Source organism: Ovis aries, chromosome 1 (assembly GCF_016772045.2).
Source record: "Ovis aries strain OAR_USU_Benz2616 breed Rambouillet chromosome 1, ARS-UI_Ramb_v3.0, whole genome shotgun sequence".
Lineage (NCBI taxonomy): Eukaryota > Metazoa > Chordata > Mammalia > Artiodactyla > Bovidae > Ovis > Ovis aries.
The window spans coordinates 17,024,314-17,039,995 of record NC_056054.1 but is presented as its reverse complement, the minus strand read 5'-3'; the positions used below and the strand labels follow the sequence as shown (position 1 = coordinate 17,039,995).

Genomic DNA, 15,682 nt, shown 5'->3' with positions numbered 1-15,682 from the left:
TGTTAGGGTGTTGCACTCAATATGCCAGCAAATTTGGAAAACTCAGCAGCAGCCACAGGACTGGAAAAGGTCAGTTTTCATTCCAATCCCAAAGAAAGGCAATGTCAAAGAATGTTCAAACTACTGCACAATTGCACTCATTTCACATGCTAGCAAGGTAATGCTCAAAATCCTTCAAGCTAGGCTTCAACAGTACATGAACCAAGAACTTCCAGATGTACAATCTGGATTGAGGAAAGGCAGAGGAACCAGAGATCAAATTGCCAACATCTGTTGGATCATAGAAAAAGCAAGAGAATTCCAGAAAAACTCTACTTCTGCTTCACTGACTATGCTAAAGCCTCTGATTGTGTGGATCACAACAAACTGTGGAAAATTATTAAACATATGGGAATACCAAACCACCTTACCTGCCTCTAAAACGCGTGTATGCAGATCAAGAAGCAACAGTTAGAACTGGACACAGAACAATGGACGGGTTCCAAATTGGGAAACGAATACGTCAAAGATGTATATTGGTACCCTGCTTATTTAACTTAAATGCAGAGTACATAATGTGAAATGCTTGACTGAATGAAGCACAGGCTGGAATGAAGATTGTCAGAAGAAATATCAATAATCTCAGATATGCAGATGACACCACCCTAATGGCAAAAATGAAGAGGAACTAAAGAGCCTCTTGATGAAGGTGAAAGAGGAGAGTGAAAAAGCTGGCTTAAAACTCAACATTCAAAAGACTAAGATCATGGCACCTGGTCCCATCACTTCATAGCAGATTGATGGGAACAATGGAAATAGTGGCAGACTTTATTTTCCTGGGTTCCAACATCACTGCAGATGGTGATTGTAGCCCTGAAATTAAAAGACGCTTGCTCCTTGGAAGAAAAGCTATGACAAACCTAGACAGCATATTAAAAAGCAGACACATCACTTTGTCAACAAAGGCATAGCCAAAGCTATGGTTTTTCCAGTAGTAATATACAGATGTGAAAGTTCAACCATAAACAAGGCTGAGTGCCAAAGAACTGATTTTTTTGAACTGTGGTGCCAGAGAAGACTCTTGAGAGTCCCTTGGACATCAAGGAGATCAAACCAGTCAATCCTAAAGGAAATCAATCCTGAATATTCACTGGAAGGACTGATGCTGAAGCTGAAGTTCCAATATTTTAGCCACTTGATGTGAAGAGTCAATTCAATGGAAAAGACCCTGATGCTGGGAAAGATTGAGGACAGGAGGAGAAGAGGGTGACAGAGTGAGATGGTTGGATGGCATCACTGACTCAGTGGCCATGAGTCTGAGCAAGCTCCAGGAGACAGTGAAGGACAGGGAAGTCTGGCGGGCTATAGTCCATGGGGTAGTAAAGAGTTGGACATGACTGAACAACTGAACAACACAGCCAATATAGGGAATTCCCAGGTGGCACTAGTGGTAAAGAATCCGCCTGCCAGTGCAGGAGACATGGGTTCTACCCCTGGGTCGGGAAGATCCCCTAGAGTAGGAAATGGCTTCCCACTTCAGGATTCTCGCCTGGAAAATTTCATGGATAGAGGAGCCTGGCAGCTGCAGTCTGTGGAACTGCAATGAGTCAAACTACGACTGAGCACATATACACATGTACACAGCAGACATAGGCCTCTGTCTTCTTTTTAAAATCAGGTTTGCTGTAAAGATGAGATAAAGAAGGAGCTGAGCCTGCAGGGTAAAGTAAAGGCAAAATGCAAAGGATTAGGAATATCTTTGTAATAAGCACTTTCAAGGCAAAATATGTAGCCAAACAGCCCAGAAGAGGAAAGTGGGATGAATGGGCTTTAGGTACAAACTCCGTGGCTTGTTGGTGAACCCAAATCATTAATATCCTGGGGAATACAAATCGTTAATATGCTGGGGAAAATGATATGTGAACTTCCACATATAACTCCCATTATAGTGACATTACTCCCCTATTTCCCAATCCTTCATGAGCTAATTAATTTATGCTAGTAACAGGGCACAGAGGAGCTTTTGCTTCTTACAGCAAGGCAGATTTGAGCCCTTAACGACCTTGCAGCTGAGAAAAACTAAAAATGCCAGGAAAAATTTTAAATTCCTAAAATGCAATCACAATATGAACAAAACTAGAATGCAAGCTTTTGAGCCAGCAGAAGAAAACTCAGTTATCCAATGGAAAACAAAAAAGGGGAGGAAAATTGAAACTAGAGTGAAGTACAAATGAATTACATCTTATGATTAGCTCAACTCACTCTGCACCTGAGATTTAAAATACAGAAAACTGTCCATCACGGACCCTTGTGAAAGAAAGTTCTAAAATGAAAAAATGGAAAATGATTCCAAATAGAATATCTGAAATGAAAGAAAAATGCTAAGCAAAGAAAATAATAATTGTGTGGTAAATATAAATATTTACTGGCGTAAAATGACCCCATGGTGTGCTGCAGTCCATGGGGTCACAAAGAATTGGACACAACTCAGTGACTGAATTGAACTGAAATCTAAATAAACACTGCATATCATAATAAAAGCTAATTTATGGAGTTTAAAAAAATACAGTATTTTAAAGGGGTCCTGTCTGTATTGTCCTTTGTAGCTCTGGAGTACTTAATAAACATTTCCTGAGCCCTTAACCTGCTAGGTACTTTACAAGGCTGGAGCTGTTGAGAACCCAGAAACCAGGGAGACGAGGACGTGATCTCTGCCCCAGAAGAGCTGACACAGGTCATGATGACCTAGTGCGCTAAGTGCTGCAACCGACATTAAAGAAAAGAACCATTCTGCACTCTCTCACACACATTTCAGAATACACACCTTAAAAAGACAGGCAGAAAATAAACCTAAAACATTACAAATACTTTTCTTGAGGTGCAGGGTATGCAGTAATTTTTTTTTCCTTCCTTCTGTTTTTATACATTTCCCAAATTTTCTATAATTGTCAAACTCCACTTGTCAGAATTAGAGAAAAAATTCACATTTTTTACAAAAGGAAAGATTACCTGGTTTGAGTTGGAGCTCTTTAAACTTATGTCTAGGCTGTTTGTTTTCCTTTTCATAACTAGGAGAAAATGCTTCTTTTTCCTCTGGTAAGTCACAGACATGGTTTGCATAGTTTTCTACCTAAGAAGAAAATAATACATTTTCTTACCAGACTATTAAGTGAAAGAGTCATTAAGAGATCACCATACTATTGATGTTTATAATCTGAGAAAGAAAACTCAACTTTGTTTAAGTGTGGACTCAGTATTTGATGTCCTCAGTATTTCATGTCAGTATTTGATGTCTCTTCCTAAACTTCCTGTTGTCACGTTATCAGATGCTGTTTCCCTAAAGATAGGATGACACATCTCTACAAATTTCTGGGAAAATCACAATCTCTTGATTTTTTTTTCCATTAACAACTCAGGTTTCAAATCAAGTCTCCTTATCTAGGGTTTGGGAAATACTGCCATGATACTCAGGAACAGAGAAATATCTACACAATAATTTGTGTAGAAATATCTACACAATAAATAATCTACACAGTTATTTATACTCTTAAGCAAAACTCATGATTACGATGTCTGAAATTTTTTTCATTCATAATAATTGCTTATATTAATTAACTGTTAAATTAAAATTAAATAAATTATGTTTTAAGGTGTTAAAAAATGATAAAATGTTAATAGGAGCTTTATTAAAATAAACTATTGGATATTCTTTAAAAATAGTTTCTGATTAATAGGGCAGCTTCACAAAAGGTACTTCTATGTGGCCAATGATAACAGATTGAAAGCAAACCGTATGCTCCAGGTACTCTGTTAAGGACATCAAATACCGAGTTTTCACCACAATCCTATGACGCTGTTATCTTCTCCTTTACAGGTGAAGGAGGAGGCTGAGAGTGGCTGAGGGTGTTGCATTGTCAAGCCAGACAGAAAGGCAGGAGCCAGACTTCACACTCTTACTAGGCCAAATTGCTTAGAAGTAGGCTACAATCCATGGGGTCGTGAAGAGTCGGACACAACTGATGCTACTTAGCAGCAGCAGCAGCGGCAGACTACCAAAGTAACTGCATTTTGCTGAATTGTGTTGAAGCCTTCTGGGGACAACTGCTCAGAATATGAACAAAAAGCTGAATGGTATAGTAGGAAGAACACAGAACTGCAGCCCAGCTTAATCACTTTCTGTATGATTCAGTTTCCTTCTCTTTAAAATGGCAGGAACAATACTATCTATTTCTAGTAATAATACTCTTATCAAATACTTGGTGGGTGCCAAGAACATATGTGAAATGTTTGATACACATTGGGTGTAAACCTCACAAATCCTTTTTAAGGAGCTAGTCTCAGCTCCAAACTACAGATGAGAAATTCTTACACTCAAAGAAGTAACTTGCTCAGGGTAACACAAGAGAGGCAGTGCCAAAGGCAATTTTTCACCCTCACCTGCCTAATGTTAAAACTGATGGTCTACTATGCTAACAGCTAGCGTCTTTAAGAGTTTGGGAATCAGACTGCCCTCCAAGAGTTAACTTTAAAAATCAACAGGTTAGCTGAGCTGAGCTGTCAGGACACAACAGAGTGATCTGCAAGTGACCTGAGAGAATTTATTAACTCATTTAAAGAAAATAGCTTAACTGGGCAAACAGAAGAGGCTGGTTGTCCACTCAAGGATGTTGTCAAAAATGTTTCTTGAGGTGGCTCATTTGCTTTAGTAAAGTTTTTTCTTTTTCCCTTTCTTTCTTTTGTGTGGTTTTCAAGAAATACCAAACAGCAAAATGGCACTATAAAACTAAAGATGTCTGCCTAGGTAGCAAACAGGATATAAAGCCCAACATTAGGCAAGCAATGAAATGTCCCCTGTTAATCAAATCACAATGATGTTTAACTGCTGTTGAACTTAGTACTTAAAGATACACTGTAAATAGCCATTCCTTCAAGGCAAGAAAATGCTGGATCAGCAAAGCATTAAAGATAGTTGTTTTACTTATTTTTTTTTATTACCTTTGTATTTCCAGGAAGAGAAATACAATTTAGTTCTTATACTGGAGTTTTTTCTTTATATTTTGAGAAGTTGGAAACAACTTTATTAAAGGAAATTTAAGTATCTGGAGTAAAAAAAAAAATAAAGTATATGTAAGAGTGTAGGTTAATCAGTACTGGACACATCAAAAAGAGTGATTAAAGTGTCAAAAGGTGTCACTGTATGCTCCTCTACTGGCTTGGTACTGAGGTTCTAGGATATAACAGGTCCAGAAATAAGGGCAGGTATGATAGTCCGATTATAGAAATACGGTTATCTTAGCTGGTGCTCTAAAAAATCAGAATCGTTTCACTTGTTCAGCAAGTAAACATCTGATTAAAATTTGGCTTCCTATGTAGTATATCTTGACTGAGAGACTTCACTTTCACTTTTCACTTTCATGCGTTGGAGAAGGAAATGGCAACCCACTCCAGTGTTCTTGCCTGGAGAATCCCAGGGACGGGGGAGCCTGATGGGCTGCCGTCTATGGGATCGCACAGAGTCAGGCAGGACTGAAATGACTTAGCAGTAGCAGTAGCAGCAGTAGTGTGTCTATAGAGGAAAAATGCATCAGCCACAGGATATATGAGTCTGGTTCCTTTGGTGGTTACTTTCTTACTGATATTTTAAAAACTGGTTCGATTTTTCTACAAACTTTTCTGAGTTTGGTCAATACAAGGCCACCTTTGAGAAGCAGATCCATTTCCTGTAGGCTGACTAGTCAGGTCTCTAAGCCTACTAGCCAGAGAGTCAGCTAGAGGGCTGGTTATTGAGATAAGGATGAATTTCCTAAGATAATGAAAGCCACCTTCAGCAGACCTATTTGGATATTCAACTAGTCCTCTCTGGGCAATGTCCTGTACATGTAGTCTGTTGGAAGCCAATACAGATTGCTGACATATTTCATGAAAAAAAAAGTGTACACGTGAATGCTTTGCAAACTACACAGTGATACTCAAATATCGCTTTTTAATATGTTAACCTAATGGAAGGATGATGACTAAAACCACAGTTTCTTTTTTCCTTTCTGGCCACATTGCACGCAACTTCCCCAACCAGGGAAAGAACGCTTGCCTCCTACAGTGGAGGCACAGAGTCTTAATCACTGAACCGCCAGGGACGTCCCAAAACCATGGCTATCTCAAAATTATATTAGTTCTTACGTCTTTAATTTCCTTCATGTGCTTCACTGACAGCTCTTCTAGATTTCTGGAAGCAGTCATCAGCCTGTCTTTGCTGTAACAAGCACCAGACAAAACAAGAGTTGCTCTTCTGTTAAGGCAAGCGGTTCAATTCCTTCTCAGGATGGTGAAGTAAATCTAGTTGAAATTTTCCCTTGATAAAAGACATAAGCATATGTATGTATGTACAAACATACAACTGAGCATGCAAGAAATCTGTTATGTTTATATGCCTACAGTTAGACTCCTTACAAAGCATAGCTTAGTTTCTCTATTAATTAACAGTTATGTTATCAAGTAATAATGTGCACGTACATGAAATAGCTAAAGTACAAAAAATTAAAGCTTTGAAGAGTTCTACTATATCCCCTAAAATAAGAAAAGCATGTGTTAAAAAATACAAGCTTTCTGCCTGCCCAGTTCTGAAGTTTGTAATTTAATAGTCTGAAAATCTCCCCAAGGCCCCTCGCAATGTTATAAATCCCAAAGTAGTTTTTGTCTATTAAGTATTTAGAAATAAAAGGATTCCGCTGGGAGCTGGAAAGCCATTAATTCTCTACTATCAAGGAATTATTTTGCTCCTAGAAAGTGTCTTGTAACTTCTGTTGACTTCTAAGTCATTTAGCTTGCTTCTAAAACTTGATCTAAGCCTGCCATTGATACTGTCTTTAATTTTTTTAACTTGAAAGTAGTCATGCTACATAACAGCTTGCACTACATGGTGTGGAAGAGATAAATGTCTGCTGATTGATGGAATGGTATCTGTGTTATGAGAATCACTAAAGCATCACTATGAACAAAGCCAGAGGAGGCGATGGAATTCCAGGTGAGCTATCTCAAATCCTAAAAAATGATGCTGTGAACGTGCTGCATTCAATATGCCAGCAAATTTGGAAAACTCAGCAGTGGCTACAGGACTGGGAAAAGTCAGTTTTCATTCCAAACCCAAAGAAAGGCACTGCCAAACAATGTTCAAACTATTGCACAACTGTACTCATCTCACATGCTAACAAAGTAATGCTCAAAATTCTTCAAGCTAGGCTTCAACAATATGTGAACCAAGAACTTCCAGATGTTCCAGCTGGATTTAGAAAAGGCAGAAAAACCAGAGATCAAATTGCCAACAACCACTGAATCACAGAAAAAGCAAGAGAATTCCAGATAAATATCTACTCCTGCTTCACTGATTATGCTAAAGACTTTGACTGTGTGGATCAAAACAAACTGTGGAAAATTCTTAAAGAGATGGGAATATCAAATCACCTCATCTGCCTCTGAGAAACCTGTATGCAGGTCAAGAAGCAACAGTTAGAACTGGACATGGAACAATGGACAGGTTCCAAATTGGGAAAGGAGTACATCAAGGCTGTATATTCTCACCCTCTTATTTAACTTATATTAGAGTACATCATGTGAAATGCTGGGCTGCATAAAGCACAAGCTAGAATCAAGATTGACAGGAGAAATATCAATAATCTCAGATATGCAGATGATACCACCTTTATGGCAGACAAAGTGAAGAGGAACTAAAGAACCTCTTGATGAAGGTGAAAGAGGAGAGTGAAAAAGCTAGCTTAAAACTCAAAATTCAAAAAACTAAGATCATGGCATCCAGCCCCATCACTTCATGGCAAATAGATAAACAATGGAAACAGTGACAGACTTTATTTTCATGGGTTCCAAAATCACTGTGGACAGTGACTGCAGCTATGAAATTAAAAGACACTTGCTCCTTGGAAGAAAAGCTATGACAAACCTAGACAGCATATTAAAAAGCAGAGATACTACTTTGCCAACAAAGGTCCATATAGTCAAAGCTGTAGTTTTTCCAATAGTCATGTATGAATGTGAGAGTTGGACCATAAAGAATGAGCATCGAAAAATTGATGCTTCTGAACTGTGGTGTTGGAAAAGACTCTTGAGAGTCCTTGGACTACAAGAAGATCAAACCAGTCAGTCCTAAAGGAAATCAATCCTGAATATTCACTGGAAGGACTGATGCTGAAGCTGTAGCTCCAATACTTTGGCCACCTGATGAGAAGAGCTGACTGGTTAGAAAAGACCCAGATGCTGGGAAAGACTGAAGGCAGGAAGAGAAGGGGACGACAGAGGATGAGATGGTTGGATGGCATCACTGACTCAATGGACATGAGTTTAAGCAAGCTCCAGGACATGGTGAAGGACAGGGAAGCCTGGCGTGCTGCAGTCCATGGAGTTGCAAAAAGTCGGACATGACTAAGAGACTGAACAACAATTGTGAATAAGACTCGTTGGTATAATCAAATATATTAATAACTTTTAACTAAGGTAATGTGACCCAGATTATATGGATAAGCAGAACTGTCATTGAACTGCAGTTAGTCTACAGAATCATGATCAGTTTTGCTTTTTTAACAGTAAAACTATATTTTGATTATTTTTATCTTTTCTTGATACGTTTTCCAGAGTTTCATTCTTTTCACGTCAACAGCTCTTGTGGATGATATATAAAATGTTAATTATCATCTGATACATTAAAGAAAAAAGAGGGTCTAGATCTGAATTTTAGTGCCCCACGCATCTTCCCCATGACTTATAGCTAAAAGTCTTCCTGTGCTCCTCACCCTACTCTCATCATCTGGTCCCCATTCATATCCTCCTCCCTACAAGGTCTCTGAGCACTAGTCAGTTCCTTGTGGTTTTAGTTCTGAGTATTAGAGGACCCAAGACACTAGAAATCCATTTGGCAATATAGAAAAATGCTTCTGTTATAATAAAGATAAAAAGTAGAACATAAAGGTATTATTACAACTATGTAAAAATCAGACACATAAGAATGGAAGCAAATACATCAAAATGTTAAAACACAACTGTGATAACTTGGTGAGATTATGAATAATAAGAAAACAAATGTTTGAATTCTTACATGTCCTACACTGTGAGTTGCTTGCCCCCAAGAGAGTAGCATACGCCCCGTCACCCTACCATGTTGTGGGGTAGAGTGGGGCAGTCTTAAGCTGGAGGAAGTTGAAAGGAGAAGTGGATGGGGGATATTGAGAATACTTTTGCACTCCTGGCTTCTGGGAAATTTGGGGTATTGGAGGGTAAGCAGCAATACAGGAAAAGGAAGCTTGTCTGGTCCAGACGGTGGTATAGGATGCAAGTCAATAGCCAAGCGTATGACTCATCCAAGCTCCTAGACTGAACACCCTTCCAAAGCCAGAGACCTTTAACCTCCATTCTACTTAGTCATCTAAGCCCTTGGCTTCCACTGAGCTCCTGTCACAACCTAAACTACTGTTGAAATCCCACAATTCTAAATTCCAAATGTCCCACTCGTCCACCTTCCACTCTTTTGTGTGTGTATAGTAAATATACGAAAGTTAAAATTTACCACTTTAACCATACTTAAGTGTAGAACCCAGTGGCACTAAGAACACTCTCGGTGCTGCGCAATCGTCACTGCTATCCATTTTCAGAACATTTTCATTATCCCAAACATAAGCTCTGTATCCATTAAACAACGAGACCCCATTTCCCACGCTCTAATTTCTGTCTCTATAAACGTGCCTATTCCAGGTACCTCATATGAGTGGAATCATACATTTGTCCCTTTGTTTCTGGCTTATTTCACTTAGCATGTCTTCAGGTTTCACCCTCTTCATATCATGGATCAGAATTTCCTTCCTTTTTAAGGCTGAATAACATTTCACTGTATCTATTTTGGTTATCCACTCATCTGTTGATGGGCATTTGAGTTGTTTCCACCTTTTGACTATTGTGAATAACACTGCTGTGAAACACTGGTGTAACTAGTATCTAAGTTCCTGCTCTAGCTGTTTGGGGCATCTTCCTAGGAATGGAATTTTTGGATATATAGATCTATGTATATTAACTTTGGGGGGAACTGCCATAAATATATTAAAAAATAGCCATAGAAATGGGTGTGAAGTTGTTGCTCTCTTAAACTATTCTACAATGACAGTTGAAACCTCCAGTCCCTGGACCATTACATCTTGTCTCAAATTACCAGATACTCTTTGGCTTCACTTATTTCCCCCTCAAGCCTGGACCCTACTGTGGTTCATCTCAATCAGTCTCTCATCAATGTTTCCAGCTATCTAACCCCTTGTCCCATCTTCCCTGCAAATCCAAACCGGGGGGAAAGTTGGACCATCTGACTTGTCTCTACCTATTTTAGTTTGCTGAGTGCTGGGAGAGAGAAATGAACAAGCATGCACACTGGAGCCACTACAAATCCATGGTCTGCCGCCTGAGCCAAGCTTCTCTGCTTGCATAGGTCCTTCCATGCACTTGGCCAGTTTCTGCCACCATTTCACTCAGTAGATATTCAGAACTTCCACCTCTCCCATCAAACTCCAAACCTCACCTCTTCCGTCTGTTGGCATATGACCGTGTCTCCCATAGCACTAGTAAAAACTAAGGCCATCATAAGACTGTCAGCTTCTTCTACGGCCATCAGTACACTAACCACCATTTTTAGAGATCCTTTCCCTTCTCAGAGGAAGAGTTTTCCATTTTCTTGTCCAGAGCAAATCCCTTTATCCGTGTTCCAGATCCCATCTCGGATTGCTTCTTTTTTCTTTTCTGTTGGCTCACTATCTCCCTCTCAACTGATGTCATCTCCTTAGGTTAAGATGTCTTTGATGGTAAAAATAAAGATACAAAATAACTCTCCTTTGATCCTACCACATCCCCCTCTGGAGTTACTATCCTCTTTCTAATCTATCTTACCCTCCTCAAGTCACAGCATTTGGCTTCTGCTCTTACTACTTGTACTCATACTCTCAGCAACAACCCTCAAAATGCCAAATTCAACTGGACATGTTTCTGCTCTTTTTAGGAGTGGTATCTATCCACTCCTTTCTGTCCTGTGATGTCACTTTTTCCTGTTTTCACTCTTACCTCCCTGGCCTTTCCTTTCCTGTGTTCTTCCTGGGCTCTTCAACAGACACGTCAAATGCCACCATTCCTAAGAACCCTGCCTTTGGCTCTCCGCCCTTCTTACTATCATGGTGACGAACAGCTCAGGCAGGGGAGTCTGACATGCCTTGGTCCAAATCCTGGCTCCATCACTTTCTAGTTGTGTGAGTAACACAATTCATCTAACTTCTTTAAACTTTGATTGCCCTCAAAGAGAATGGACATAATAGTATTACCAATCTCATTGGGTTATTAGGAGAATTAAACAATAATCCATCTCTGCTAAGCTCCAGGTCTATCTAGAAAAATTAGCAAGAAACAAATACACTGAAGTTAGAACAAATATAAATAAGTAAATGTAGCAGAAATTGCCAGTTTTTCTTCTATATATATATATATATTTAAATATGTTTATTTTTAATAGATGATTGTGTAGTCTTCTTTTTTGCTGCAGAAATAATACTTTTTTTGGGACTGGTCACAAGGATGCCTGCCTTCTGCTAGATACACCCATGTGACTAAGTTCTGACCAATAGGATGTAAACGGAATTGTGGGCCACCTAGTTTAGGAAATGTCCTTAAAGGAAAAGGATGGCCTCATCCTCTTCCTTTCTACTGGCTGGAATGCAGACAAAGATAATTTGAAGCTTGAGCATCCATCCTGGACACCATGATGTGGAAGCCACAGACCAAGGATGATATACTATCATATGAGAGAAGATATCTGAACCTTTGGTAATTTCAAAATGCTGCCCTATCAGTTCTGGGGTGCTTGCTTCTTGACTTTTATGTGACTTTTATTTTCAAGCCATTATTATTTTGAGTTTTCTGGCCTTTACAGCTGACCAATCCTAACTACTCAGAAGGGTTATTGAAAGAATAAGATACAAGGGCATATGCTGCAAACAAGGAGATCAAACCAGTCCATCCTAAAGGAAATCAGTCCTGAATATTCATTGGAAGGACTGATGCTGAAGCTGAAGCTCCAATGCTTTGGCTACCTGATGTGAAGAACTGACTCATTGGAAAAGACCCTGATGCTGGGAAAGATTGAAGGCAGGAGGAGAAGGGGACAACAGAGGATGAGATGGTTGGATGGCATCACGGACTCAATGGACATGAGTTTGAGCGAGCTCTGGGAGCTGGTGATGGACAGGAAAGCCTGGCTGCTGCAGTCTATGGGGTCACAAAGAGTCGGACACGACTGAGCAACTGAACTAACTGAAACCTGGTTTGGTTGGTGGTTTAGTCGCTAAGTTGTGTCCGACTCTTGCGACCCCATGGACTGTAGCCTTCCAGGCTCCTCTGTCCGTGGGATTCTCCAGGCAAGAATACTGGAGTGGGTTGCCATTAACCTAGTTACATGGAAAATGAACATGGAACTAAGATAGTCATTGCTAATCTATCCTGACCCATAAGGTCTTTCGCCTGTGTTTCCCTATGAACCTGCTCCCATTTACTTGCTTTTCCACACAGATGGCTTTTCTCTGTGTGCTCAACAGCAAAGCTAAAAATAGTCATCTGAGTCCTAAACCTATGTAATTTTTCAGATTAAGTCATTTCTTTTATCTATCCCTTTTAGTTCAAATTTATGAAAGAGAGACAATTATTTGTTGCTCACCCCATGAATTGCTCCCCTCTCTCTGAAGTTAGTTGTACAATATTCCTTGTTCAGTTAGCTGTGGCTAGGACAGGTGGGAAGTAGGGATAAAAATACAGCCACCAAGCCTATCCTTTAAGCAAGGATTGGCAGAAAAGTACAAATTCCAGGGCAGAGGATGTAGGCAAGAAGGCAATACAAAATGAATCTACTAGTTAAGACCAAATGCATATCCAACTCTCTAGTATATAGCTCAGTTTGAAAAATCCACTCATCTTTCTTAACACTTGGTCTTCCATCTGTATCCCAGTTAAAATCACTATCAATATAGTTTCCCAAGTCAGAAATCTGGGAGTTATCTTTGGCCTATCCTTATTCATTCCACTCTCATGGACAACCAGTCCCTGCATTTGTGGATTCCATCTCTTTGATCATTTTCTAATTAATCCTCTCTTATTAGTTTTGGAGAAGGCAATGGCACCCCACTTCCATACTCTTGCCAGGAAAATCCCATGGACGGAAGAGCCTGGTAGGCTGCAGTCCATGGGGCTACGAAGAGTCAGACACAACTGAGCGACTTCACTTTCACTTTTCACTTTCATGCACTGGAGAAGGAAATGGCAACCCACTCCAGTGTTCTTGCCTGGAGAGTCCCAGGGACGGCGGAGCCTGGTGGGCTGCCGTCTATGGGGTCGCACAGAGTCGGACATGACTGAAGCAACTTAGCAGCAGCAGCAGCAGTGTAACAGTGTCCTTAACTGATTTTCTTGCTGCTGGGCTGGCCCCCATCCAGTCTGTACTCTATAAAGTTCTCAGACTGACCCTTGTAAATGCAAATCACTTGCTGCTTAACATTCCCATTGCTTTCAGGAAGTCTGGATCCTCAGCTTGGCACCAGAGTCTTCACAACATGAGCCCTACATGTCTCTCTCTTATCTTCTGCCACACCTTGACAGCCCTTCATGCCGGTGTATGGACTGATCCCCATCATGCTGCTTATTTCACGACTCTGAATATTTGGGTCCCTCTGTCTGGAATCCTGGGTCCTTCTGCCTGTTCTGCTCTGACATCCCAGAACTAACATGTTCCCGTTTTACTGAGCCCCAATGGTTGAGTAATTTGAAACTTATAAAAAAGTAGATCTTGAGGTAATATAAATTCATTCTTTGAATTCTAAATGCTCTAACATCTAAACCGTGCCTAAACTCGCCCACATAACAAAGTATATAAGCATACTATTCTTTAAAAGGAGATACTGAATACATGCTCATTATCTTAAAAAGTCACGGTCTGGAAAGAAGCACATCTTGTGGCATTTTGGGAGCTTCTAAAAACTTCTAGATGTAAAGAATGAGGTGGTAAAAGCAAACTGAGATAGAGGCAAAGAATTTGAAATGGGAAGAGGACAAAAGAATGAGTGCAGTCATTTCGACTTGTTCTTGGCGCTGCAGTAGGTGCCTTCAACTACAGTGCGGATCCAGGACCATACCTCGTGCTACAGCTACAGCGTATCTCCTGGCGCTGAACAAAGGATGAGCCTGTGACCCCATGGTCTTTGAGTGACATAAGGGAACACAGTAAAGAGTATGGCCTGAAAACTGAGAAATCCACTTAGGTTATTCATCCTACCCCTTCTTTCTTCCTCCTACACAAATATAATTTAAAACATACAAATGTCTTAAATACAGTATCCATTTATACAGTTTTTTTTTCTTTTCAATTTGCAAATAAAATGAGAAAAATAAACTTTTAAAAAGTTGAAAACAATGTAGCAATGTTTAAACACTTAAAATACAGAATTAAGTGAAATAGAGAAGCAAACGCCCATTGTTAACTATGTAAAAAACATATGCACATGAGCAAGGATTGACACAGAACAGAACAATGAACTACTGATATGTCAACCTTAGCACTGCTGTCAGACTCAGCCAGCCATTCAGGGCTGGCTAACTCTTTCTTGTCGGGGGACAGAAGAATGGAGGGCAGAATCTCTGGCTTCTACTAACTAGATGCCAGTTATATATCATCAGTTGTGACAACTAAAAATGTCTCCATCCATTGCCATGTTTCTTAGGGAGCAAAATCCTCCCCCTGCTGCCCCATCCAAGGTTTAGTAGCACTAGGCTAGGGGTAAGAGGAAAGTTTTCTGAATTTTATGTTAACATTGCCATACTGATGTTTGTTTAATAAATATATACTGGAAGGGGAAAAGAAAACTCCTTAACATATAGCATCTAACAGCCCTTACTACCAAGAGTTAAAATTTATTCAGCTCTCATTTAATATGAAAAAATTTTCAAAAGCCACAGAACTCATTTTCCTTCTCCAATCTATTATAGAAGAGAAAGCTGAATTTCTCAGTATGTGGACACTTGACTTGGCTTTGAGCGTGACTACCACAAATAACTGATGAAATTAGTCTGATAAATAAAAATATCTAAAGCATTCTATCCCCACAAATACCCATTTAAAATGTACACTTTGCATATCTTCAAAATAACTTTATATATATATAATAGTAAAACTCAACAAGAAACACATACTTTAAGACAAATTAAAGTTTTCCAAGCTCAGTTACAAGTGCACTGGATCTAAAGAAATCATATTCTACTTTTACAGCCTCTCTTCCAAGTTTCTGAGGGCTTTTAAGCCTGCCCATTGCCAAAAATACTTATTTTCAATCATTCCTCCTGTTTTTGTTTCTTATCTTATACCACAAGGAATGTTTTCTGATTAAGAACTATCATGAAGAGCAGGCACAAGAATTGTTTCAAGCATCTCCTTTCCTGAAAATTCTATTCTGTCATGGTGTTGAGTTCATACGGACTTGAAGTTGTTAACGATCATTCCGAATGATCTTTTCACAAACGTGAATGCGTCACTAAAATGAATGCCTAAAACAGTATACACTTAACAAGAAACATCTTTCTCTAAATAAGACTGAGATAAGTCCAAAAGTACATTTGGATTTTTTTCTCCTCCATT

General features: G+C 39.5%; 1 protein-coding gene across 9 annotated transcripts in view; it reads right to left on the bottom strand.

The window, feature by feature from the left end:
- The window catches only part of CCDC30 (coiled-coil domain containing 30), a 136,970-nt gene that overhangs the window by 120,343 nt on the left and 945 nt on the right, over nt 1-15,682 (bottom strand). For 8 of the 9 annotated variants that reach the window (XM_027968539.3, XM_042246638.2, XM_060398442.1 and 5 more), the window contains exons 2-3: nt 6,157-6,328; nt 2,989-3,109 (exon numbers count right to left, since the gene is read on the bottom strand). In XM_027968539.3, the coding sequence (XP_027824340.1) occupies nt 2,989-3,109; nt 6,157-6,216 (181 nt within the window). In that variant the 5' untranslated portion in view covers nt 6,217-6,328. Of the gene's footprint in view, nt 1-2,988; nt 3,110-4,974; nt 5,079-6,156; nt 6,329-15,682 lie in introns of those variants that run through there. The other variant, XM_060398310.1, reaches the window with a different exon arrangement.